The sequence below is a fragment of the Panulirus ornatus genome, chromosome 33, assembly GCF_036320965.1.
Source record: "Panulirus ornatus isolate Po-2019 chromosome 33, ASM3632096v1, whole genome shotgun sequence".
NCBI classification, from domain to species: domain Eukaryota; kingdom Metazoa; phylum Arthropoda; class Malacostraca; order Decapoda; family Palinuridae; genus Panulirus; species Panulirus ornatus.
In genome coordinates, this window is record NC_092256.1 from 1,903,018 (window position 1) to 1,928,284 (window position 25,267).

At 40.8% G+C, this 25,267-nt stretch overlaps 1 protein-coding gene across 1 annotated transcript in view; it reads left to right on the plus strand.

Moving 5' to 3' along the window:
* Atg5 (autophagy protein 5) overlaps window positions 1–23,677 on the plus strand; it is a 144,885-nt gene extending 121,208 nt beyond the window's left edge. Inside the window, exon 3 of the mRNA XM_071681493.1 lies at window positions 23,484–23,677. Within this exon, the coding sequence (XP_071537594.1) occupies window positions 23,484–23,605 (122 nt within the window). The 3' untranslated portion in view covers window positions 23,606–23,677. The remainder of the gene's footprint in view (window positions 1–23,483) is intronic.
* The last annotated feature ends 1,590 nt before the right edge of the window (window positions 23,678–25,267 follow it).

The window sequence follows — 25,267 nt, forward strand, 5'->3', positions numbered from 1 at the left end:
GTACAGTAGGGTTGAGGGTCAAGTCAATTGGGAGGTAAGTTTGAATGGAGAAAAGCTGGAGGAAGTGAAATGTTTTAGATATCTGGGAGTGGCTCTGGCAGCGGATGGAACCATGGAAGCGGAAGTGAATCATAGGGTGGCGGAGGGGGCGAAAATTCTGGGAGCCTTGAAGAATGTTTGAAAGTCGAGAACATTATCTCGGAAAGCAAAAATGGGTATGTTTGAAGGAATAGTGGTTCCAACAATGTTGTATGGTTGCGAAGTGTGGGCTATGGATAGAGTTGTGTGCAGGAGGGTGTATGTGCTGGAAATGAGATGTTTGAGGACAATATGTGGTGTGAGGTAGTTTGATTGAGTAAGTAATGTAAGGGTGAGAGAGATGTGTGGAAATAAAAAGAGTGTGGTTGAGAGAGCAGAAGAGGGTGTTTTTAAATGGTTTGGTCACATGGAGAGAATGAGTGGGGAAAGATTGACCAAGAGGATATATGTGTCAGAGGTGGAGGGAACGAGGAGAAGTGGGAGACCAAATTGGAGGTGGAAAGATGGAGTGAAAAAGATTTTGAGTGATCGGGGCCTGAACATGCAGGAGGGTGAAAGGCGTGCAAGGAATAGAGTGAATTGGAACGATGTGGTATACCGGGGTCGATGTGCTGTCAATGGATTGAACCAGAGCATGTGAAGCGTCTGGGGTAAACCATGCAAAGTGTGTGGGGCCTAGATGTGGAAAGGGAGCTGTGGTTTCGGTGCATTATTACATGACAGCTAGAGACTGAGTGTGAACGAATGGGGCCTTTGGTGTTTTTCCTAGCGCTACCTCGCACACATGAGGGGGGAGGGGGTTGTTATTCCATGTGTGGCGAGGTGGCGATGGGAACAAATAAAGGCAGACAGTATGAATTATGTACATGTGTATATATATATATGTCTGTGTGTGTATATATATGTGTACATTGAGATGTATAGGTATGTATATTGTGCGTGTGTGGACATGTATGTATATACATGTGTATGTGGGCGGGTTGGGCCATTCTTTCGTCTGTTTCCTTGCGCTACCTCGCTAACGCGGGAGATAGCGACAAAGCAAAATAAATAAATATAATGTGTGTGTGTGTGTATATATATATATATATATATATATATATATATATATATATATATATATATATATATATATATATATATATGGTGTGGAAGGTAAGTTGCCAGAAGCAGTGAAAAGCTTTTACCAAGCATATAAGGCATGTGTACAAGTAGAAAGAGAGGAGAGTGATTGTTTCCAATTGAATGTTGGTGTGTTTCAGGGGTGTGTGATGTACCCTTGGTTGATTGATTTTTTATGTATGGGTTGGTTAGGGAGGTAAATGCAAAAGTTCTGGAGAGAGAGGTGGAGGTGAGAGGGCTTGGGAAGTCAGTCAGTTGATGTTTGCCGATGATACAGCTCCATTGGCTGATTCAAGTGATAAACTGCAGAAGTTGGTGACTGAGTTTGGAAAATTCTGTGTAAGGAGAAAGCTGAGAGTAAATGTGAATAAGAGCAAGGTTATAGGTTTAGTAGGGTGGTGGGACAAGTTAATTGGGATGTAAGTTTAAATGGAGAAAAATTGGAGGAAGTGAAGTGTTTTTTATATCTGGGAATGGACTTAATAGCGGATGGAACCATGGAAGCAGAAGTGAGTCACAGAGTGGGGAAGGGGCAAAGGTCCTGGGAGCAATGAAGAATGTGTGGAAGGGGATAACATCATCTTGGAGAGCAAAATTGGTTATGTTTGAGGGAATAGTAGTTCCAGCAACATTGTATGGTTGTGAGGAGGAGATGGATGTGTTGGAAATGAAACGTTTGAGGACATATGTGATGTGAGGTGGTTTGATCGAGTAAGTGATGAAAGGGTAAGAGAGATGTGTACAAATGAAAAAAGTATGGTTGAGAGAGTAGAAGAAGGGGTGGTGAAATAGTCTGTACATTTGGAGCAAATGAGTTAGGAAAGATTGACAAAGAGGATGTATGTGTCAGAGGTGGAGGGAACAAGAAGTGTGAGACCAAATTGGAGGTGTAAGGATGACGTGGAAAAGATTTTGAGTGATCGAGGCCTGAACATACAGGAGGGTGAGAGGTTTGCAAGGAATAGAGTGAAGTGGAATGTTGTGGTATACCATTGTCAACATGCTGTCAGTGGACTGAACCAGGGCATGTGAAGCATCTGAGGTAAACCATAGAAAGTAATGTGGGGCCTGAATGTGGATAGGGAACTGTGGTTTCGATGCATTACACATGACAGCTAGAGAATGTGGCCTTTTTTGTCTGTTTTCCTAGTACTATCTCACAGAAGTGGGGCTAGCAATGCTATTTCCTGTGGGGTAGGGTAGTGACAAGAATGGATAAAGGCAAGCAGGTATGAATAATGTACATGTGTATATATGTATATGTATGTGTATGTATATGTATGCATATTTTGTTTTGTATATGTATGTATATGTGCGTATATGGGTGTTTATGTATGAATAAATGTATATGAGTGAATGGGCCATTATTCATCTGTTTATGTCAACCTTTCCTCACTTCTTCTCTTCATATGTCCAAACCATTTCAACACACCCTTTTCTGCTTTCTCAACCACACTCTTTTTATTTCCACACATCTCTCTAACCCTATTATTACTTACTCCATCAAACCACCTCACACCACGTATTGTCCCCAAACATTTCATTTCCAGCACATCCTTTCTCCTTTGTTGAAACCCTATCTATAGTCCATGTCTCACAGCCATGTAATGTTGTTGGAACTACTATTCCTTCAAACATACCCTTTGTTGCTCTCTGAAACAACATTTTATCTTTCCACATATTCTTCATCGCTCTCAGAATCTTCAACCTCTCCCCCACCCTCTGTGACTCGCTTCCACTTCCATGGTTCCATTTGCTGCAAAGTCCACTTATTATATGTATGGGGTTGACGTGCTGTCAGTGGATTGAATCAGGGCATGTGAAGCGTCTGGGGTAAACCATGGAAAGCTGTGTAGGTATGTATATTTGCATGTGTGGACGTATGTATAAACATGTGTATGGGGGTGGGTTGGGCCATTTCTTTTGTCTGTTTCCTTGCGCTACCTCGCAAACGCGGGAGACAGCAACAAAGCAAAAAAAAAAAAAGTATATGTATGTATATTTTGTTTTGTATATGTATGTATATGTGCATATATGGGTGTTTATGTATGAATAAATGTATATGAGTGAATGGGCCATTATTCATCTGTTTATGTCAACCTTTCCTCACTTCTTCTCTTCATATGTCCAAACCATTTCAACACACCCTCTTCTGCTTTCTCAACCACACTCTTTTTATTTCCACACACCTCTCTTACCCTATTATTACTTACTCCATCAAACCCTCACACCATGTATTGTCCTCAAACATTTCGTTTCCAGCACATCCTTTCTCCTTTATTGAAACCCTATCTATAGTCCATGTCTCGCAGCCATGTAATGTTGTTGGAACTACTATTCCTTCAAACATACCCTTTGTTGTTTTCTGAGACAACATTTTATCTTTCCACATATTCTTCATCGCTCTCAGAATTTTCAACCTCTCCCCTACCCTCTGTGACTCGCTTCCACTTCCATGGTTCCATTTGCTGCAAAGTCCACTCCCATATATCTAAAACACTTCACTTCCTGCAGTTTTTCTCCATTGAAACCCACATCCCAATTAACTTGTTCCTCAACCCTTCTGAACCTAATAACCTTGCTCTTTTTTACATTTACTCTCAACTTTTTCCTTTCACACACTTTTCCAAACTCAGTCACCAACTTCTGTATGTTCTTACTTGAACTAGCCACCAATGTTGATTCAAGTGAGAATCATCAGCAAACAACATCTGACTCATTTCCCAGGCCTTCTCATCCCAGGCAGACTGCATACTCACCCCATCTCCAAAACTCTTGCATTTACCTCCCTAAATACCCCATCCATAAACAAATTAAACAACCATGGAGACACTACACATCCCTTCCACAGACTGACCTTCACTGGGAACCAGTTGCTCTTCTCTCTTCCCACTCGTACACATGCCTTACATCCTTGATACAAACTTTTCACTGCTTCTAGTAGCTTACCTCCCACACCACATAATCTTAAGATCCTCCACAAAGCATCTTTATCAACCCTATCACATGCCTTCTCCAGATCCATAGATGCCATTTACAGATCCATCTGTTTTTCTGAATATTTCTCACACACATTCTTGAAAGTAAACACCTGATCCACACATCCTCCAACCGCACTGCTCCTCCCTAGTCTGATGCTCTGTACATGCCTTCACCCTCTCAATCAATACTCCCCCATACAATTTGCCAGGAATACTGAGTAGCAGACTTATTCCTCTGTAGTTTAAACACTCACCTTTATCCCCTTTGCCTTTGTACAATGGCACTATACATGCATTCTGCCAATCCTCAGGTACTTTGCCATGATCCATGTATATTTGGATCCAACCAATCAACAACACAGTCATCCTCTTTCTAAATAAATCCAACTGCAGTACCATCCAAACCTGCCTCCTTGCCAGATTTCATCTTCCTTAAGGCTTTCACCATCTCTTCTTTCTAAACCAAACAATTCTCCGTGGCCCTTTCACCTCATACACCACCCCGACCTAAACACCCTACATCTGCCACTCTTTCATCAAACATATTCAACAAACCTTCGAAATACTCACTCCATCTCCTTCTCACTTCATCCCTATCTGTTATCACTTCCCCCTTGCCCCCTTCACCGATGTTCCCAATTGTTCTCTTGTCTTTTGCACATTATTTACCTCATTCCAAAACACATTTTCATTCTCCCTGAAGTTGAATGATACTCTGTCACCCCAACTCTCATTTACCCTCTTTTTCAACCCTTGCACCTTCCTCTTGACCTCTTGATGCTTTCTTCTATACCTCTCCCAGTCATTGGCACTCCTTCCTTGTAAGTATTGTCCAAATGCCTCCCTTTTCTCTTTCACTTCTTCATGCCCACCTCCCACCTTTCCCTTGCCACTTGCACTTTTAGACATGCCATCACTGCTTCCCTAAATACACCCCATTCATCACCCACTTACCTCACGTCATTTGCCCTTACCTTTTGCCATTCTACACTCAATCTCTCCTGGTACTTCCACACACAAATCTCCTTTCCAAACTCACTTACTCTCACCACTCCCTTCTCCCAACATTTTCTCTTTTTTTTAAAACCTCTACAAATCTTAACCTTAGCCTTCACAAGATAGTGGTCAGACATCCCACCAGTTGCCCCTCTCAGCACATTAACATCCATAAGTCTCTCTTTTACATGACTATCAATTAATACGTAATGTAGTAATGCCCTTTTACCATCTCTCCTACTCATATACATATACTTATGTATGTCTCTTTTTAAACCAGGTATTTCCAATCACCAGTATATTTTCTGCACACAATTCTATAAGCTCTTCTTCAATTATACCCTCAACTGCCGCATTACTCACCTTTGCATTTAAATCACCCATCACTGTTACCTGGTCCCGTGCACCAAAGCTACTGACACACTTACTCAGCTGCTTCCAAAATACTTGCCTCTCATGATAAGCATCAATAATCGCCCATCTGTCTCCATCCACTTTCAGTTTTACCCACATCAATTGAGAATTTACTTTCTTACACTTTATCAAACACTCCCACAACTCCTACTTCAGGAGTAGTGCTACTCCTTCCTTAGCTCTTGTCTTCTAACCAACCCCTGACTTTACTCCCAAGACTTTTCCAAACCATTCTTCTCCTTTACCCCTGAGCTTCATGTCACTCAAAGTCAGAACATCCAGGTTTCTTTCCTCAAACAAACTACCTATCTCTCCATTCTTCTCTTTTTGGTTACATGTACACGCATTGACAACTCAATCTGAGCCTTTAAGGAAGATGAGCATTCCTCGCTTGACCCCTTCTGTTTCCACTTTTAGAAATTGAAATACAAGAAGGGTAAGGTTTCCAATCCCCCCCCCACCCCACCCCCGGTTGCCATCTACAACATGCAGGGAATACGGGGGAAGTATTGTTTCTCCCTTATCCCCTTTCCCTATATAAGGTACGGGATAGGGAACCTGAGTCATGTACTCATTTTGTCGACAAATCCCTAGGGATGGATGAACATCTAAATTGACTGTGGACCGACTGCTGTAACCAGGATTCGAACCTTTGTGCTTGACCCTGGGCAGCCCAGGAATGTGCCATGGTCAGGAATGCTGACTGCTGCACCACATGAGGCCTAAATTGCCTCCCTTTCCTCACCCACTCCCTTCGCTTTGTTTTCTCTCACCTTTTGCCATTCAATGCTTAATCTCTCTGTACTTTTCTTCACAGAGGTGTCTTCCAAGCTCACTTACTTTCACTAGTCTCTTAGTACTCATGTCATTTACTGTTTTCCAGAAATTTATTACAAAACTTAATCCTTGCCCCCAGCAGCTAATGATCATACATTCCACCAGCTGCTCCTCTGAGCACATTCACATCCAAGAGTCTCCTGTTTGCATGTCTGTTCATCACTGTGAACTCCATTAATGCCTGCTGACCATTCTTCCTACTCACCCATGTATACTTATGATTGTTCTTCATTATAACCTAGTAATACCTCCAACTAGGGGAGAAATGATTCTTCCTCTTATTCTTGTGTGTCGTAGAAGGTGAATAAGAGGGATAGGGGCAGGGGGATGGAACCTCCCCTTTTTGTATTTGAAATTCTAAAAGATGGAACAGAAGGAGCCAAGTAAGGAATGCTCATCCTCCTCAATAGGATCAATATGTGTGGATGTAACTAAGATGAGAAAGGAAAGATAGATGGGAATGTCTTAGATCATAGGGGTTGGTGTGAGGGCAGTTGTGGTAATGTGTGAAAGTGAAAGGAAGTGAGCTCCAGACTGGTGGGTGTAAAGATAGAGGCAGATTGCAAGAGAAGGGTGATTATTAGTGCTAATGCACCTAGCCATGAGAGACAAATGTTTTGAGAGTGGCTGAGTGTGTGTCAACAGTTTTGGTGTAAAAGATTGAGTATTAGTGATAGATGATTTAAGGTATAATGGGGGATGGGCATGGGGTATTTAGTGTGGTGAATAGGAATATAGGAATGAATTACCTGGTTTAAAAGATGAGACATACATAAATGTACATGGGTGAGTAGGAAAGATGGCAATAGGGCATTATTGGATTATATACTAATTTCTTGTGTACAGTCAGCCTGGAAAGTATCGTTGCAGCTGGGTATGATGGATATCAGAGTGAGCATATTTGAAGGGTTGGTAAACCTGTTTCTGAGGTGCATGGCCCAATGATGTAATAACATTTGTAGTTTTTTCATGTTATTTCTTTTCTATTCATACTTGTTCTAACAACAATACCAGACATGTATCAAGACATATGAATCTTTCAGTAGTAGAAGTTGCCAATTTGGACTTTAAGAATGACCATAACACACTCTTATATTGAGGTCGTTAAGGGCAAGAATTGCAGACACTGCATTCAGCAGGCTTTGGATTTGTGTTGAAATTATTGACACACATGGAACACCATGTGAGTCAATATTGTAAACTCCTCTGAAGATTATGGCATTCACTATGGATGGAGTGTTCAGAAGGTGCGCAAGCAACTATTGTCACCCTTCACAGGGAGGGGTATAGCTTTTGAGAAGTTTTACGGAGGACTGGCGTGTCATCACCCATTGATTCATGCTGGTTTTATCGCTACCAAGACTCAGGTGCCACCAGGAACCACCCTAGTCCTGGATGACCTCGTTGCCAGTTTATCCATTTATTTCCTCTTTTTAATTGTCTTTTGGCAAGCCTCACTCAGGGATCCTCGGTCAATTATTGAAGTTCCAGGTGTCCTCTAACATCTATTATTGAGGCAAGCTGAAAATTAATCACATAATGTGTCTGTTTCCCAAACAGTCTATGTTGCCTGACAGAGTCCCCTCAAATTAGCAATTGGAGAGGTGCTGGTAATGCCACATGCACGATTTTGCATTAGAGATGACACGAACACCACATCATTTATGTGTTTTGTTAAGAATTACAATCACGATTCCATATCAACTGTATGCATACAAGGGTGTGTATATCACTGCCAAATCCACATTTACCCATATAAGGCAAACACAGGGATACCAACATGACTCAAGAGTCACGACCTTTGTTCAGTTTCTTTCGTCTGTTGTGTCATTAAGTATGACACCAAAACTGCAGCAATACTTTCCCAGCTGTCAGTACATAAGAGAGACTTTTGAATGTGTGTTTAGAAGGGAAGCTGGTGGAATATCTGATCATTACCTGGTAGAGGTGAGGGTGAAGATTTATAAAGGTTCCAGATAAGTGTTAATTATATGAATAAGACAAGGGTTGGGAAAGTAGCTGAGTTTAAAAAAGAGACATGAAGAAATTCCATCAAGAATTAAGTATAAAATGACAGATTGTGAGAGTAAATGAAACATGGGCAGTGAGTGAGCATTGGGAAGTATTTAGGGAAGCAGCTCTAGCATGTGAGAGTGAAGTGTATTGTTTATGCAAGATGGGAGTTTAGCAAATGATAAAAGGGTGGTGAGTGATGGAATGATGAAGTAAAGTTGTTATTGAAAGAGAAAAGACGGGTGTATGGGCATTTCTTACAGGGAAGAATAATGTACAAGAGAAAGTGGCAGCAGGTCAGGAGGAAGGTATAGGAGTTGAAAAAGTGGGTAGATGAGAATTGGGGTGAGGAAGTATCTGTAAAATTCAGAGAGAATGAGATGTTTTGGAAGAAGATTAATTGTGTAAGAAAAACAAAGAAACAATTGGGAACTTAAGTGAAGCAATGGGGGAATTGGTAATGGGTAGTGATGAGGTGAGTAGATGAATGAGTATTTTGCAGGATTATTGAATGTATTTGATGATAAGGTTATTGATGGGGGTGTTTGTGTCAGAAAGGTGTGCACAGTGAGAGAGTCATAGAAAGTGGTTTGATAAATTGAGAAAAGGCAGTGAAAGCCTTGCTTAAGATGAAATGTGGCAGGAGTGAGTGGTCGTGCAGTTGAATTTCTAAAGAAAGGGTGTAACTGTGGTGTTGATTGGTTAGCAAGGATTTTCACTGTATGTATGGATGATGAAGAAGTGCCTAAAGATTGGCAGAATGCATATATAGTGGTTGTGTATGAAGGCAAGGGGGATAAAGGTGAGTGTTTGAGATATGGAGGGATAAGTTTGAATGTACCTGGTAAGTTGCATAGGAGAGTGGTGATAAGGAAGGTGAAGACATCAGACTGGTGAGGAATAACCTGGATTTGGGAGTGTTAGGGAATGTTTGGATCAGGTGTTTACTTTAAGAAATGTGTGTAAGAAATACTTAGAGAAACAGAAGTATTTGTATGTGACATTTGTGGATCTGGAGAAACCACTTGATACAGTTGATAGAGATGCCTTGTGGAACATCTTATGATTATATGGTGAGGAAGAAAAACTACTAAAAGCAATTTTTATCAAGAGTGTAAGGTGCATTTGTGAGTAGTTAGAGACAGGTGAGTGGTTTTAGGTGAAGATAGGTCTGTGGCAAAGATGTGTAATGTCAACTTGAATGTTTAATCTGTTTGTGAAGAAGTTAAATGCAGGGGTCTTGGAGAGAGGGAAGTGAGTTCGTTGTTTGCGAGTGAAACAGCACATTCGAATGAATGAGAAACTGCAGAAGTTTTTGTCCGAGTTTGGGAATGTGTGTGAAAGGGGAAAGCTTATAGTAAAAGTGAATAAAAGCAAGGTTATTAGATTTAGCAGAGTGACAGCTTTGTTGGGATGTAAGTTTGGATGGAGAAAATTTGGAGGAAGTGAGGTGATTTAGATACATGAGACTGGACATGGCAGTGAATGGAACAGTGGGAGTGGAAGTGTAATAGGATGAGTGAGTAGGCAAAGGTTCTTGGAACATAGAGGAATATGTGGAAAGAGAGGTTGTTTTCTGGGAGGGCAAAAATAGGTATTTTTGAAAGTATGATAACCCCAACAGTGTTGTATGGATCCAAGACTAGGGCTATAGATGATTATGTGTGGAGGAGGATGGATGTGTAGGAAATGATATGTGTGAGGACAATATGTAATATGAGATGGTTTGATTGAATAAGTAAAAAAAAAAAGGTAAGAAAGAGATGTGGTGATAAGAAGAATGTGGTTAAGAGATCTGAAAAGGGTTTTTATGAAATAGTTTGGACTTATGGAGAGAATGAGTGGGGAGAGGTTGATAAAGAGGATGTATGTGTCAGAAGCGGAGGGGATGAGAAGGATAGACTAAATTTGAGATGGAAGGATGGAGTGAAGTGAATGATTGGGGCATGAACATGCTTGTGAATGAAAGGCATGCATGGGACAGAGTGCATCGGTGCAATGTAGTTTAGAAGGAGCAACATGTTATTTCTGGTGTTACCTTGCTAATGCAGGAAATGGCAGACGAGTATGAGGAAGAGGAAGAAGAATCTGGAAAAGATATTGACAGAATTGTAAAAGGACTTGACCTATACAGGACTCATTGCTCTGATAAAATATCACGTATGTGATAAAGATGTGTGAAGATATTTATTAATTTATTGTACTTATTCGCTGTCTCCCTCATTAACGAGGTAGCACAAGGAAACAGACAAAAGAATGGCCCAACCCATCCACATACACATGTATATACATAAACGCCCACACACGCACATATACTTACCTATACATTTCAACATATACATACATATACATATATAGACATGTACATATTCATACTTGCTGCCTTCATCCATTCCCGTCGCCACCCTGCCACACATGAAATGGCACCCCCCTCCTCACGCACGTGCGAGGTAGCACTAGGAAAAGACAACAAAGGCCACATTCATTCACACTCAGTCTCTAGCTGTTATGTGTCATGCACCAAAACCACAGCTACTTTCCACATCCAGCCCCCACAGTACTTTCCACGGTTTACCTCAGATGCTTCACATGCCCTGGTTCACTCCATTGACAGCACATCGACCCCGATATACCACATCCTTCCAATTCACTCTATTCCTTGCATGCCCTTCACCCTCCTGTATGTTCAGGCCCTTATCGCTCAAAATCTTTTTCATTCCATCCTTCCACCTCCAGTTTGGTTTCCCACTTCTCCTTGTTCCCTCCACCTCTGACACATATATCCTCTTTGTTGATCTTTCCTCACTCATTCTCTTCACGTGAACAACCCATATCAGTACACCTTCTGCTCTCTCAACCACACTCTTTTTATTACCACACATCTCTCTTACCCTTTCATTACTTACTCAATCAAACCACCTCACACCACACATTGTCCTCGAACATCTCATTTCCAACACATCCACCCTCCTCTGCACTACCCTATCTATAGCCCATGCCTTGCAACCATATAACATTGTTGGAACCACTGTTCCTTCAAACATACCCATTTTTGCTCTACGAGATAACGTTCTCGCCTTCCACACATTCTTCAATGCTCCCAGATCCTTCGGCCCCTCCCCCACCCTGTGACTCACTTCCTCTTCCATGGTTCCATCTGCTGCTAAATCCACTCCCAGATATCTAAAACACTTCATTTCCTCCAGTTTTTCTCAACTCAAACCTACCTCCCAATTGACATGTCCCTCAATACCTCTGAACCTAGTAACCTTCCTCTTATTCAAATTTAGTCTCAGCTTTCTTCTTTCACACTTTTTACCAAACTCAGTCACCAACTTCTGCAGTTTCTCACTTGAATCAGCCACCAGTGCTGTACCTGTATCATCAGTGAACAACAATTGACTCACTTCCCAAGCCCTCTCACCTACAACAGACTGCATACTTGCCCCTCTTTCCAAAACTCTTGCATTCACCTCCCTAACAACCCCATCCATAAAGAAATTAAACAACCATGGAGACATCACGCACCTCTGCCGCAAACCGACATTCACTGGGAACCAATCACTTTCCTCTCTTCCTACCCATACACATGCCTTACTTCTTTGGTAGAACCTTTTCACTGCTTCTAGCAACTTACCTCCCACACCATATACTCTTAATACCTTCCACAGAGCATCCCTATCATATGCCTTCTTCAGATCCGTAAATGCTACCTACAAATCCGTCTGTTTTTCTAAGTACTTCTCACATACAATCTTCAAAGCAAACACCTGATCCACACATCCTCTACCACTTTTGAAACCACACTGCTCTTCCCCAATCTGATGCTTTGTACATGCCTTTACCCTCTCACTCAGTACCCTCCCATATGATTTCCCAGTAATACTCAACAAACTTATACCTCTGTAATTTGAACACTCACCTTTATCCCCTTTGCTTTTCTGCCAATCCTCAGGCACTTCACCAGGACCCATACATACATTGAATATCCTTACCAACCAGTCAACAACAGAGTCACCCCCCTTTTTTTGTGTGTAGATTTTTTTTTTTTTTTTTTTTTTTTTTTTTATACTTTGTCGCTGTCTCCCGCGTTTGCGAGGTAGCGCAAGGAAACAGACGAAAGAAATGGCCCAACCCCCCCCATACACATGTACATACACACGTCCACACACGCAAATATACATACCTACACAGCCTTCCATGGTTTACCCCAGACGCTTCACATGCCTTGATTCAATCCACTGACAGCACGTCAACCCCTGTATACCACATCGCTCCAATTCACTCTATTCCTTGCCCTCCTTTCACCCTCCTGCATGTTCAGGCCCCGATCACACAAAATCCTTTTCACTCCATCTTTCCACCTCCAATTTGGTCTCCCTCTTCTCCTCGTTCCCTCCACCTCCGACACATATATCCTCTTGGTCAATCTTTCCTCACTCATTCTCTCCATGTGCCCAAACCATTTCAAAACACCCTCTTCTGCTCTCTCAACCACGCTCTTTTTATTTCCACACATCTCTCTTACCCTTACGTTGCTTACTCGATCAAACCACCTCACACCACACATTGTCCTCAAACATCTCATTTCCAGCACATCCATCCTCCTGCGCACAACTCTATCCATAGCCCACGCCTCGCAATCATACAACATTGTTGGAACTACTATTCCTTCAAACATACCCATTTTTGCTTTCCGGGATAATGTTCTCGACTTCCACACATTTTTCAAGGCTCCCAAAATTTTCGCCCCCTCCCCCACCCTATGATCCACTTCCGCTTCCATGGTTCCATCCGCTGACAGATCCACTCCCAGATATCTAAAACACTTCACTTCCTCCAGCCTCTCACCAATCAAACTCACCTCCCAATTGACTTGACCCTCAACCCTACTGTACCTAATAACCTTGCTCTTATTGACATTTACTCTTAACTTTCTTCTTCCACACACTTTACCAAACTCCGTCACCAGCTTCTGCAGTTTCTCACATGAATCCGCCACCAGCGCTGTATCATCAGCGAACAACAACTGACTCACTTCCCAAGCTCTCTCATCCCCAACAGACTTCATACTTGCCCCTCTTTCCAAAACTCTTGCATTTACCTCCCTAACAACCCCATCCATAAACAAATTAAACAACCATGGAGACATCACACACCCCTGCCGCAAACCTACATTCACTGAGAACCAATCACTTTCCTCTCTTCCTACACGTACACATGCCTTACATCCTCGATAAAAACTTTTCACTGCTTCTAACAACTTGCCTCCCACACCATATATTCTTAATACCTTCCACAGAGCATCTCTATCAACTCTATCATATGCCTTCTCCAGATCCATAAATGCTACATACAAATCCATTTGCTTTTCTAAGTATTTCTCACATACATTCTTCAAAGCAAACACCTGATCCACACATCCTCTACCACTTCTGAAACCACACTGCTCTTCCCCAATCTGATGCTCTGTACATGCCTTCACCCTCTCAATCAATACCCTCCCATATAATTTACCAGGAATACTCAACAAACTTATACCTCTGTAATTTGAGCACTCACTCTTATCCCCTTTGCCTTTGTACAACGGCACTATGCAAGCATTCCGCCAATCCTCAGGCACCTCACCATGAGTCATACATACATTAAATAACCTTACCAACCAGTCAACAATACAGTCACCCCCTTTTTTAATAAATTCCACTGCAATACCATCCAAACCTGCTGCCTTGCCGGCTTTCATCTTCCGCAAAGCTTTTACTACCTCTTCTCTGTTTACCAAATCATTTTCCCTAACCCTCTCACTTTGCACACCACCTCGACCCAAACACCCTATATCTGCCACTCTGTCATCAGACACATTCAACAAACCTTCAAAATACTCATTCCATCTCCTTCTCACATCACCACTACTTGTTATCACCTCCCCATTGTGTGTAGATATGCTTGGTAAATCATTTTAAGTACCGTCCAGGATGTCATTGAAGAAAGGCAATAGTGACAAGGGAATGGAAAAGGGCAAACATCATACCTTTACGTAAGAAAGGAAATTAGGAACAGCTAATGAACTGCAGACAGTTCTTGCTAATGAGTGTGGTATATATGGTTATGAAAAAGATTCTTAGAAAGCAAGTGGATGACTTTCTGCAAAGAGGAAATTTCTGTTGTGAGACAGCATGATTTTAGATAGAGGAGGTTGTGGGTTATTGACCTCTCAGAGTTCTCTGAGAGAATGAGGTTAGTCTTGGACAAAAGGGAAAACTTGATGGACTGTCAGAAGGCATTTGCCACTAAACCATGTGGGAGATGTTGGATCACCTGGCAGGAATAAGGGAAAGCTCCTACAATGGATAGAAAATTATGTCAGCCGGAGGGACAAAGAATGCTTATTGGAGGAGCCTTTTCTAAATGGGTTAAGGTGACCAGCAGAATGCCATGTGGCTCAGTTCTTAGACCATTAATCTTTTTGATCTTTGTTAATGGCTTGCCTGAAGGTATGGAATCCTGCCTGAATGTGTTTACTGATGATGCAACAGTCATGAGAGAATTGAAAAGTGAGGAGGATAGCATCAGCTTACAAGAGCACCTAAACAGACTCCAAAGTTGGTCAGAAAATGTGTGATGAAATTCATTCAGGCAAATGTAAATTAATGAGGATAGGACAAAGCAAATGATGGGCTATCAGGAAATAAGTAGGATTCTGCATGTGAGAAGGGCTTAGGAGTCAACATTGTCTCTAACCTGGTGCCAGAGTCCCATATCAGGAGTACAGATAGGAAGACAAATTGTCTGCTGGCAAATAACAGAATAGCTTTCAGGAATATTGATGAGGAAACTTTAAGCAAGCTATTTGTTGCATACATAAGGCCAAAACTAGAATTTGCTCTTCAGTTTTGAAGAAGGACAACAAAGAGGTACCAGAATTAAGAAAGCTAACTTACAGGGAAAGGCTGGAGGCTTCAAATTAACCCAGTTTGGAAAAGAAAAGAGTGAAGGGTGACCTAATCACAAGCTTTTAGGTTTTTAAAACAGATTAACAGTGTGAACAGCAAACAGTTTTTTGAAACATGTAGGGGTAGAGCAACCAGAGGATATAACATAAAAATAGGTAAAACACTTAAGGATATGAAGAAATACTTTTATAATGTTCGAGTGGTGGATGAATGGAACAGATTGGATGAGGACATGATTAATGCAGACATCTGGATTATGTCTTGCTCTTGGCATCAACAAGTCTGACACCCAGTATTGAGAAGCTTTCATGAAACAAACAAGATCAAGTTTCACATTGATCCATCAACATTTTGCATTGGAATTAGTTTATTTTTTATCATACTTAATTACCAACAATTAATGTATGATTTTCATACTTTTTTATGTCTTAGAGATTCTTTGTGTCTTTTTGATAAAGATAAATGATGCCTTGATTGAAGTAGATTACAGCTAAGTAGAGCTCTTTGATCACTGATTGGCAACTTGGTTAAGCTCAAACGATTTTCTCGCACATGTTATTCATTAATTTGAGGCAAAATATAATGATGTATTTAAATGGATAATTCCTGTAATTTAAGCTTTTTTATGGCTTTTATCTGGCCCACCATCTACTAATATAATATGCGATCTGGCTCGCAGAGGTTGCCGATTCCTGTTTTAACACATCAGTGATGTGGACAGAGAACAGCTCTTCAAGAGATGTAAGGATAGAGCAATAAGAGAACTTAACATGAAATTAAGCAAAGAGCTTGTTAGAAAAGATATAAAGTACTTTTGTAGTATAAGAGTGGTGGATGAATATAATAGAATGACTGAGGACATCATTAATGCAGAAAGAGTACATTCATTTAAGAAGTTGTATGATAATAGAAAATGTACAGGAGATGCAGCCCCACCAATGTAAAGCACCCCTCCCCACCATACAGTACATAATTGATTACCTACACACACACACACACACTTACACACACACACAGACACACACACATGCACACACACCAAAATGGAAAGAGATATGGTTTAAAATGAAATGTCATGTATTGAGATAGCTCAGAGATTTACTATAGAGATGTAAAAGACAGTGCAGCCAGTGAGCATATGAAAGATACAGAGCAAAAAATAAGAAGTAAGGAGGGAGGAGCAAAGGGATTTTGAAAAAAGCTGAAGCTAATCCAAAACCTTTATATAAGTTCATCGGAAACAAACTCATAGTGGAAGAGTAACTGATGAGACTAAGGTGCTTGGAAGGAAGAATTCTTGAGGGTGATGAGGAAATGAATAAGTTCAAAAATGTGTTCACTCTAGAGGACTATGCATTACCAAGGTGGGAGGAGGATGAAGTCTCGGAACATATAGTAATGACAGAAATGACATAATAGAGCTATGAAAACACTTGGCCCATATGAAGCCCATGATCCTGATGAAGTCTGCCTTTACCTGCTGAAACAATATGTGGAGGCACTTGCTAGACCACTTGAAATGCTTAGGAAGTTGATACTGGAAGTTGTAGTTCCAAAGATTTGGAAAAGGGCAAATGTTGTGCCTGTATGTATAATGAAGGGGATTGAGAAATTATGTTGAACTACAGGCTGGTCTCTGTAATACATATATTTTGTAAAGCATTAGAAAAGATAATCAGAAAGCAAATTAGTGACTAACTGCATAAGAGAAAGTTTTAATTTGGAGACAACATGGCCTTACAAAAAGGAGGTCATGCTTAACCAGTCATGTAAAAAATTTCCATCTCAGATCAAAGATAGGGAAAGGTGTACTGTGTTCTTTGACTGCCAGAAAGCCCGTGACACAGTTCCTTATTGGAGGTTGATAAAACCTTAGGTTTACAAGCAGGAATAAGGGATGGGCTCTGTCACTGGATATAGGACTACCTTGTTGGAAATTAAGAAAGAGCATAGGTGAAAGAAGATCCTTGAAGTGGGCTGGAGCTACAGGTGGCATGCACAGGGCTCAGTATTGGGCCTGCTGCTGTTCTTTGTGTAGATAAGTGTCTTGCCTGATGGACTTTAATCACATCTAAACGTTCTTGTAGATGATGCCAAGATTGTTAGGAAAATAAAGAATAATGATGATTGCATCAGCCTACAGAAGGAGCAGGAGAAACTCCAAAATTGATCAGACAAATGGGTGATGAAATTTAATCCAAGTAAGTGCATGTGCCTAATATATAGCAAGAGCTACACATTAGGAGACATGTATAGAATGAGCTACACATTAGGAGAATTGCGAGAGGTAAATTTTCTGCTGGCAAATACGAGAATTGCATTGAAATGTGTGGACAAAGACTTTCATTAGATTATTCATTACACATATTGGACAAAAACTAGATTATGCCTCACATGTCTGTTCACTACACTTAAAGAAAAAATAAAGATATGATTGAAAGGGTACAGAGAAGAACAACTAAGATGGTACCTGAATTAAGAGAATTCATCTTCAAAGAGAGGCTGCCATAAAGGAGAGGAGAGAGAGAGAGTGGGGAGGTGTCTGATAACAGCTTTCAAGTTTCTAAATCAGCTGGATCACACTAACTGGGAATAATTCTTTAAGAGATGCAGCACCCGAGTAACCAGAGACCATAATGAGAAGCTGAGTAAACAGCTTGTTAGGAAGCATGTTAAGAAGTACGGGTTTAGTATTATGGAAGTGGATGGTTGGATTAAGCTAGCCAATAAGGTAGTGAATGTTGGCAGTTTACAAAATTTTTAAAAGGTACTTGATGGTATAGAAAGTTCAGGAGACAGGCCCACAAGTTTAGAATTCTCTTTCTATACTGTTCATAAAGGTATTATGCAACTTGGAAGAGAGAAGAGTGAAGGGTGACCTGATAATAGTGTGTAAGATATTAAAAGATATCAATGACATAGTGAACAGTTCTTCAAGAGGTTTAGGAATAGAGCAACGGGAGGACATAACATGAGATTAAGGAAGAACCTGTTAAAATAGATGTAAAGTAATTTCATAATGCAGAATAAGAGTGGTTGAGGAATATGATAGAATGACTTAGAACATGATTAATGCAGACAGCATACATATATTTAAGAAGCTGTATGAAAGAAGAGAATGGTAAGAGCTGGGACTCTGTGAGTGTAAAACTCCCTCTCTGTGCAGCACAAGTAGGTAAAAAATGAATAGGTGATTACACAAAAAATTTCATATTGAAGGAGAATTAGAATTGAAGGAGTGTGTGATCCTTCTGACTCTGCCACAGTGCTATAACATTCCTGTTGTGACACTGTTTTTTTGTGGTATGATAATTAGGATCCATTTAGTATAGTTTTGTCCCCCGTCAATCCTTGGCTGAACAGTGTCACACTGATAACACCAACAGAAGCTGATTTAGTTTTGAACATTAGAATATGAGACCAACATTGAATTAGTTAAGTTAGCAAGAACTTATAAGGAAAAGAATAATTCTGTATTTATACTTGTCCGAGTTCAGCAGAGCAAGATGGCATCCACATAGGGCCAAAAAATGATGACATTTCCTTGCCTAGTCTTGAATTTCTCAGAATCAGTAAAATTATTTTTTCCCTCATAAGCCAATTATATATTACCTTCAAAGTACTGAGTTCCCATGCTTGAAAGGCATATCTTTCCTCTTTACTGGCATGTTAAAATCTCTGGTGTCTGTGCAGGGGGCCTATGAACTGATTCTACTGTTATTCTCTTATAAAACAAATCTTTGGTTTCCACAATAAATGGAGTTGATATTATCCATAGCCATTACAGTTTTGCAGTATAGGATTAAGGTTACCTTCAACAGTCAGCATGACACAGGGAAATGCTAGAGGCTTAAATTTGTGCCATCTGGAAGAGAGAAGAGAGTGGGATGACTTGATTGCATTTAGGTTTTTAAAACAGAGTGATGAAGTGGACAGTGAACAGTTATTCAAGGGATGCAGGGATAGAACAACCAGAATACTTATAATTAGATTGAGCAAGAAACTTAAGAACAATGTATAGAAGTTCTTTTATAGTACAGTATAAGTGTTGGTTGATGTGGTATACCGGGGTGGACGTGCTGTCAGTGGATTGAATCAGGGCATGTGAAGCGTCTGGGGTAAACCATGGAAAGCTGTGTAGGTATGTATATTTGCATGTGTGGATGTATGTATATACATGTGTATGGGGGTGGGTTGGGCCATTTCTTTCGTCTGTTTCCTTGCGCTACCTCGCAAACGCGGGAGACAAAAAAAAAAAAAAAAAAAAAAAAAAAGAGTGTTGGATGAATGGAATGGAAAGACTGAGGAAATGGTTAATACAGACAGTATATATTGATTTAAGTTGTGTGATACTACAGTAGAGACTATTCAGGGGAAGGGAGCCCCATGCAGCACATATAGTTTAAAAAGAAAAAGAATTATGGATAGGATAGGTTATTACAGTTATTACCACAGATTGATAATGTAAATTGTTCAACTTGCAGAGATAGAAAATTTGTCTTTCATTTTCTGGTGATGAAAGAAGGAAACAAGAGTACAAATACCATACATAGCCAACCAAAGCTATATAATAGGTGAACTGATGTTTGAAATGAAAAATATAGAAATGTCTAAAGAACTGATATATATATATATATATATATTTTTTTTTTTTTTTTTTTTATACTTTGTCGCTGTCTCCCGCGTTTGCGAGGTAGCGCAAGGAAACAGACGAAAGAAATGGCCCAACCCCCCCCCCCCCCCCCATACACATGTACATACACACGTCCACACACGCAAATATACATACCTACACAGCTTTCCATGTTTACCCCGGACGCTTCACATGCCTTGATTCAATCCACTGACAGCACGTCAACCCCTGTATACCACATCGCTCCAATTCACTCTATTTCTTGCCCTCCTTTCACCCTCCTGCATGTTCAGGCCCCGATCACACAAAATCCTTTTCACTCCATCTTTCCACCTCCAATTTGGTCTCCCTCTTCTCCTCGTTCCCTCCACCTCCGACACATATATCCTCTTGGTCAATCTTTCCTCACTCATTCTCTCCATGTGCCCAAACCACTTCAAAACACCCTCTTCTGCTCTCTCAACCACGCTCTTTTTATTTCCACACATCTCTCTTACCCTTACGTTACTTACTCGATCAAACCACCTCACACCACACATTGTCCTCAAACATCTCATTTCCAGCACATCCATCCTCCTGCGCACAACTCTATCCATAGCCCACGCCTCGCAACCATACAACATTGTTGGAACCACTATTCCTTCAAACATACCCATTTTTGCTTTCCGGGATAATGTTCTCGACTTCCACACATTTTTCAAGGCTCCCAAAATTTTCGCCCCCTCCCCCACCCTATGATCCACTTCCGCTTCCATGGTTCCATCCGCTGACAGATCCACTCCCAGATATCTAAAACACTTCACTTCCTCCAGTTTTTCTCCATTCAAACTCACCTCCCAATTGACTTGACCCTCAACCCTACTGTACCTAATAACCTTGCTCTTATTCACATTTACTCTTAACTTTCTTCTTCCACACACTTTACCAAACTCCGTCACCAGCTTCTGCAGTTTCTCACATGAATCAGCCACCAGCGCTGTATCATCAGCGAACAACAACTGACTCACTTCCCAAGCTCTCTCATCCCCAACAGACTTCATACTTGCCCCTCTTTCCAAAACTCTTGCATTTACCTCCCTAACAACCCCATCCATAAACAAATTAAACAACCATGGAGACATCACACACCCCTGCCGCAAACCTACATTCACTGAGAACCAATCACTTTCCTCTCTTCCTACACGTACACATGCCTTACATCCTCGATAAAAACTTTTCACTGCTTCTAACAACTTGCCTCCCACACCATATATTCTTAATACCTTCCACAGAGCATCTCTATCAACTCTATCATATGCCTTCTCCAGATCCATAAATGCTACATACAAATCCATTTGCTTTTCTAAGTATTTCTCACATACATTCTTCAGAGCAAACACCTGATCCACACATCCTCTACCACTTCTGAAACCACACTGCTCTTCCCCAATCTGATGCTCTGTACATGCCTTCACCCTCTCAATCAATACCCTCCCATATAATTTACCAGGAATACTCAACAAACTTATACCTCTGTAATTTGAGCACTCACTCTTATCCCCTTTGCCTTTGTACAATGGCACTATGCACGCATTCCGCCAATCCTCAGGCACCTCACCATGAGTCATACATACATTAAATAACCTTACCAACCAGTCAACAATACATTCACCCCCTTTTTTAATAAATTCCACTGCAATACCATCCAAACCTGCTGCCTTGCCGGCTTTCATCTTCCGCAAAGCTTTTACTACCTCTTCTCTGTTTACCAAATCATTTTCCCTAACCCTCTCACTTTGCACACCACCTCGACCCAAACACCCTATATCTGCCACTCTGTCATCAGACACATTCAACAAACCTTCAAAATACTCATTCCATCTCCTCCTCACATCACCACTACTTGTTATCACCTCCCCATTTACGCCCTTCACTGAAGTTCCCATTTGCTCCCTTGTCTTACGCACCCTATTTACCTCCTTCCAGAACATCTTTTTATTCTCCCTAAAATTTACTGATAGTCTCTCACCCCAACTCTCATTTGCCCTTTTTTTCACCTCTTGCACCTTTCTCTTGACCTCCTGTCTCTTTCTTTTATACTTCTCCCACTCAATTGCATTTTTTCCCTGCAAAAATCGTCCAAATGCCTCTCTCTTCTCTTTCACTAATACTCTTACTTCTTCATCCCACCACTCACTACCCTTTCTAAACAGCCCACCTCCCACTCTTCTCATGCCACAAGCATCTTTTGCGCAATCCATCACTGATTCCCTAAATACATCCCATTCCTCCCCCACTCCCCTTACTTCCATTGTTCTCACCTTTTTCCATTCTGTACACAGTCTCTCCAGATACTTCTTCACACAGGTCTCCTTCCCAAGCTCACTTACTCTCACCACCTTCTTCACCCCAACATTCACTCTTCTTTTCTGAAAACCCATACTAATCTTCACCTTAGCCTCCACAAGATAATGATCAGACATATATATATATATATATATATATATATATATATATATATATATATATATATATATATATATATATATATATATATAGATATTGGAAGGAAAGAAAGAGGGAAGAAAGAAATGATTGAATAGTTAATAAAGAATGAGTTTATAATCCATACCTGAGAATGACACTTTGTAATAAATGAAAGAATTCATAAGGAGGGCCTGCTGAAAAGGTGAAGCTTCATGACCTACAATATTGAAATGAACATTTCTTGAAGAGATGACATGATGTGAAGTAAAACAAGAAACTTGTTAGAAAAGATGTAAAGAGGTACTTTTATAGAATAAGAGTGGTGCATGAGTGGAAAAAGATGACAAAGGATGTGGTTGATGCAGAGAGAATGCATAGTTTTAAGAAGTTGTTTGACTGTAGAGAATGTTCAAGAGTGTAAAAGTCTTCCCTATACAGTACAGGTAGGTCTTTAGAAATAAGTAATGACACTCATAAGAAGACTAAGGACATGGTTAATGCAAACAACATATATAGATTTAAGAATTTGTAAGGTAGTTGAGAAAGTTCCTAAGATGGGGTCCCAGAAGTGTAGAACTCCCTCTCCATACGGTACAGATAAGTACTGAAGACTTGCTTAATGCAGACAGCATACAGAAGTTTAAGATGCTGCATGATAATAGTGTATGTTCAAGAGATTGCGCCTTATGAGTGTCATTACACATCCATACATGCATACATACACCCAAATGAGATGAAAAATTGTGGCCCAGTTCCTTAACAGATATTATTGATTGAACTGTTAATTTAATACTGGATATATAGCCAAATAGTATAAATGTATTCCAGGATTTCTGCATAGCTAAATAGGTTGGATTGTTATTGAATATTTTGACCACTGTTGTTGGGCCTCTTACACTATATGAGGTCAGAAGACTTTTGAAAAGGTTATTCATAGGGCATTCTGCTCTGTAAGTGGAAAGTAGCATATTTGGCCCACAAGAGTGGACAATGGATCTAAGTCAAGCTCAACTTGATATATATTTTCAGGTGACCGAGTGGTAATTCATGGTGTTGAGGCACCTCGGGATACACCTATACAGTGGCTTAGTGAGCACCTCAGCCATCCTGATAATTTCCTCCATATCTGTTACATCCCAGCTCAGGCTTGAGGTTTGATCTTTTTTTTTTTTTGTATAGAATACTCTTGTATTAAGTGATACCAATAAAGATTTTGGTGTAAATGTGTTTATTACTACACTTTGATTTAATATTTTCTTTATTTAATGTACCTATGCTTGCATAGTGCCATTGTACAAAGGCAAAGGGGATAAAGGTGAGTGCTCAAATTGCAGAGGTATAAGTTTGTCGAGTATTCCTGGGAAATTATATGGGAGGGTATTGATTGAGAGGGTGAAGGCATGTACAGAGCATCAGATTAGGGAAGAGCAGTGTGGTTTCAGAAGTGGTAGAGGATGTGTGGCTCAGGTGTTTGCTCTGAAGAATGTATGTGAGAAATACATAGAAAAGCAAATGGATTTGTATGTAGCATTTATGGATCTGGAGAAGGCATGTGATAGAGTTGATAGAGATGCTCTGTGGAAGGTATTAAGAATATATGGTGAGGGAGGCAAGTTGTTAGAAGCAGTGAAAAGTTTTAATCGAGGATGTAAAGCATATGTACAAGTAGGAAGATAGGAAAGTGATTGGTTCTCAGTTAATGTCAGTTTGCACTAGGGGTGCGTGATGTCTCCATGGTTGTTTAATTTGTTTATGGATGGGGTTGTTAGGGAGTTGAATACAAGAGTTTTGGAAAGAGGGGCAAGTATGCAGTCTGTTGTGGATGAGAGAGCTTGGGAAGTGAGTCAGTTGTTTGCTGATGATGCAGCGCTGGTGGCTGATTTGGGTGAGAAACTGTAGAAGCTGGCAACCGAGTTTGGGAAAGTGTGTGAAAGAAGAAAGCTGAGAGTAAATGTGAATAAGAGCAAGGTTATTAGGTACAGTAGGGTTGAGGGACAAGTCAATTAGGAGGTAAGTTTGAATTGAGAAAAACGGGAGTAAGTGAAGTGTTTTAGATATCTGGGAGTGGATTTGGCAGCGGATGGAACCATGGAAGCGGAAGTGAGTCATAGGGTGGGGGAGGGGCGAATGTTCTCGGAGCATTGAAAAATGTGTGGAAGGCGAGAATGTTATCTCGGAAAGCAAAAATGGGTATGTTTGAGGGAATGGTTGTGTCAACAATGTTATATGGTTGCGAGGCGTGGGCTATAGATAGAGTTGTGCGCAGGAGGGTGGATGTGCTGGAAATGAGATGTTTAAGATGTGTGTTAATAAAAAGAGTGTGGTTGAGAGAGCAGAAGAGGATGTTTTGAAATGGTTTGGTCACATGGAGAGAATGAGTGAGGAAATATTGACAAAGAGGATATATGTGTCAGAGGTGGAGGGAACGAGGAGAAGTGGGAGACCAAATTGGAGGTGGAAAGATGGAGTGAAAAAGATTTTGAGTGATTGGGGCCTGAACATGGAGGAGGGTGAAAGTCGTGCAAGGAATAGAGTGAATTGGAACGATTTGGTATACCGGGGTTGACGTGCAGTCAATGGGTTGAACCAGGGCATGTGAAACATCTGGGGTAAACCATGGAAAGTTTTGTGGGGCTTGGATGTGGAAAGGGAGCTGTGGTTTCCGTGCATTATACATGACAGCTAGAAACTGAATGTGAACGAATGTGGCCTTTGTTGTCTTCTCCTAGCGCTAACTTGTGCACATGCGGGGGTAGGGGGCTGTCATTTCATGTGTGGCGGAGTGATGACAGGAATGAACAAGGGCAGACAGT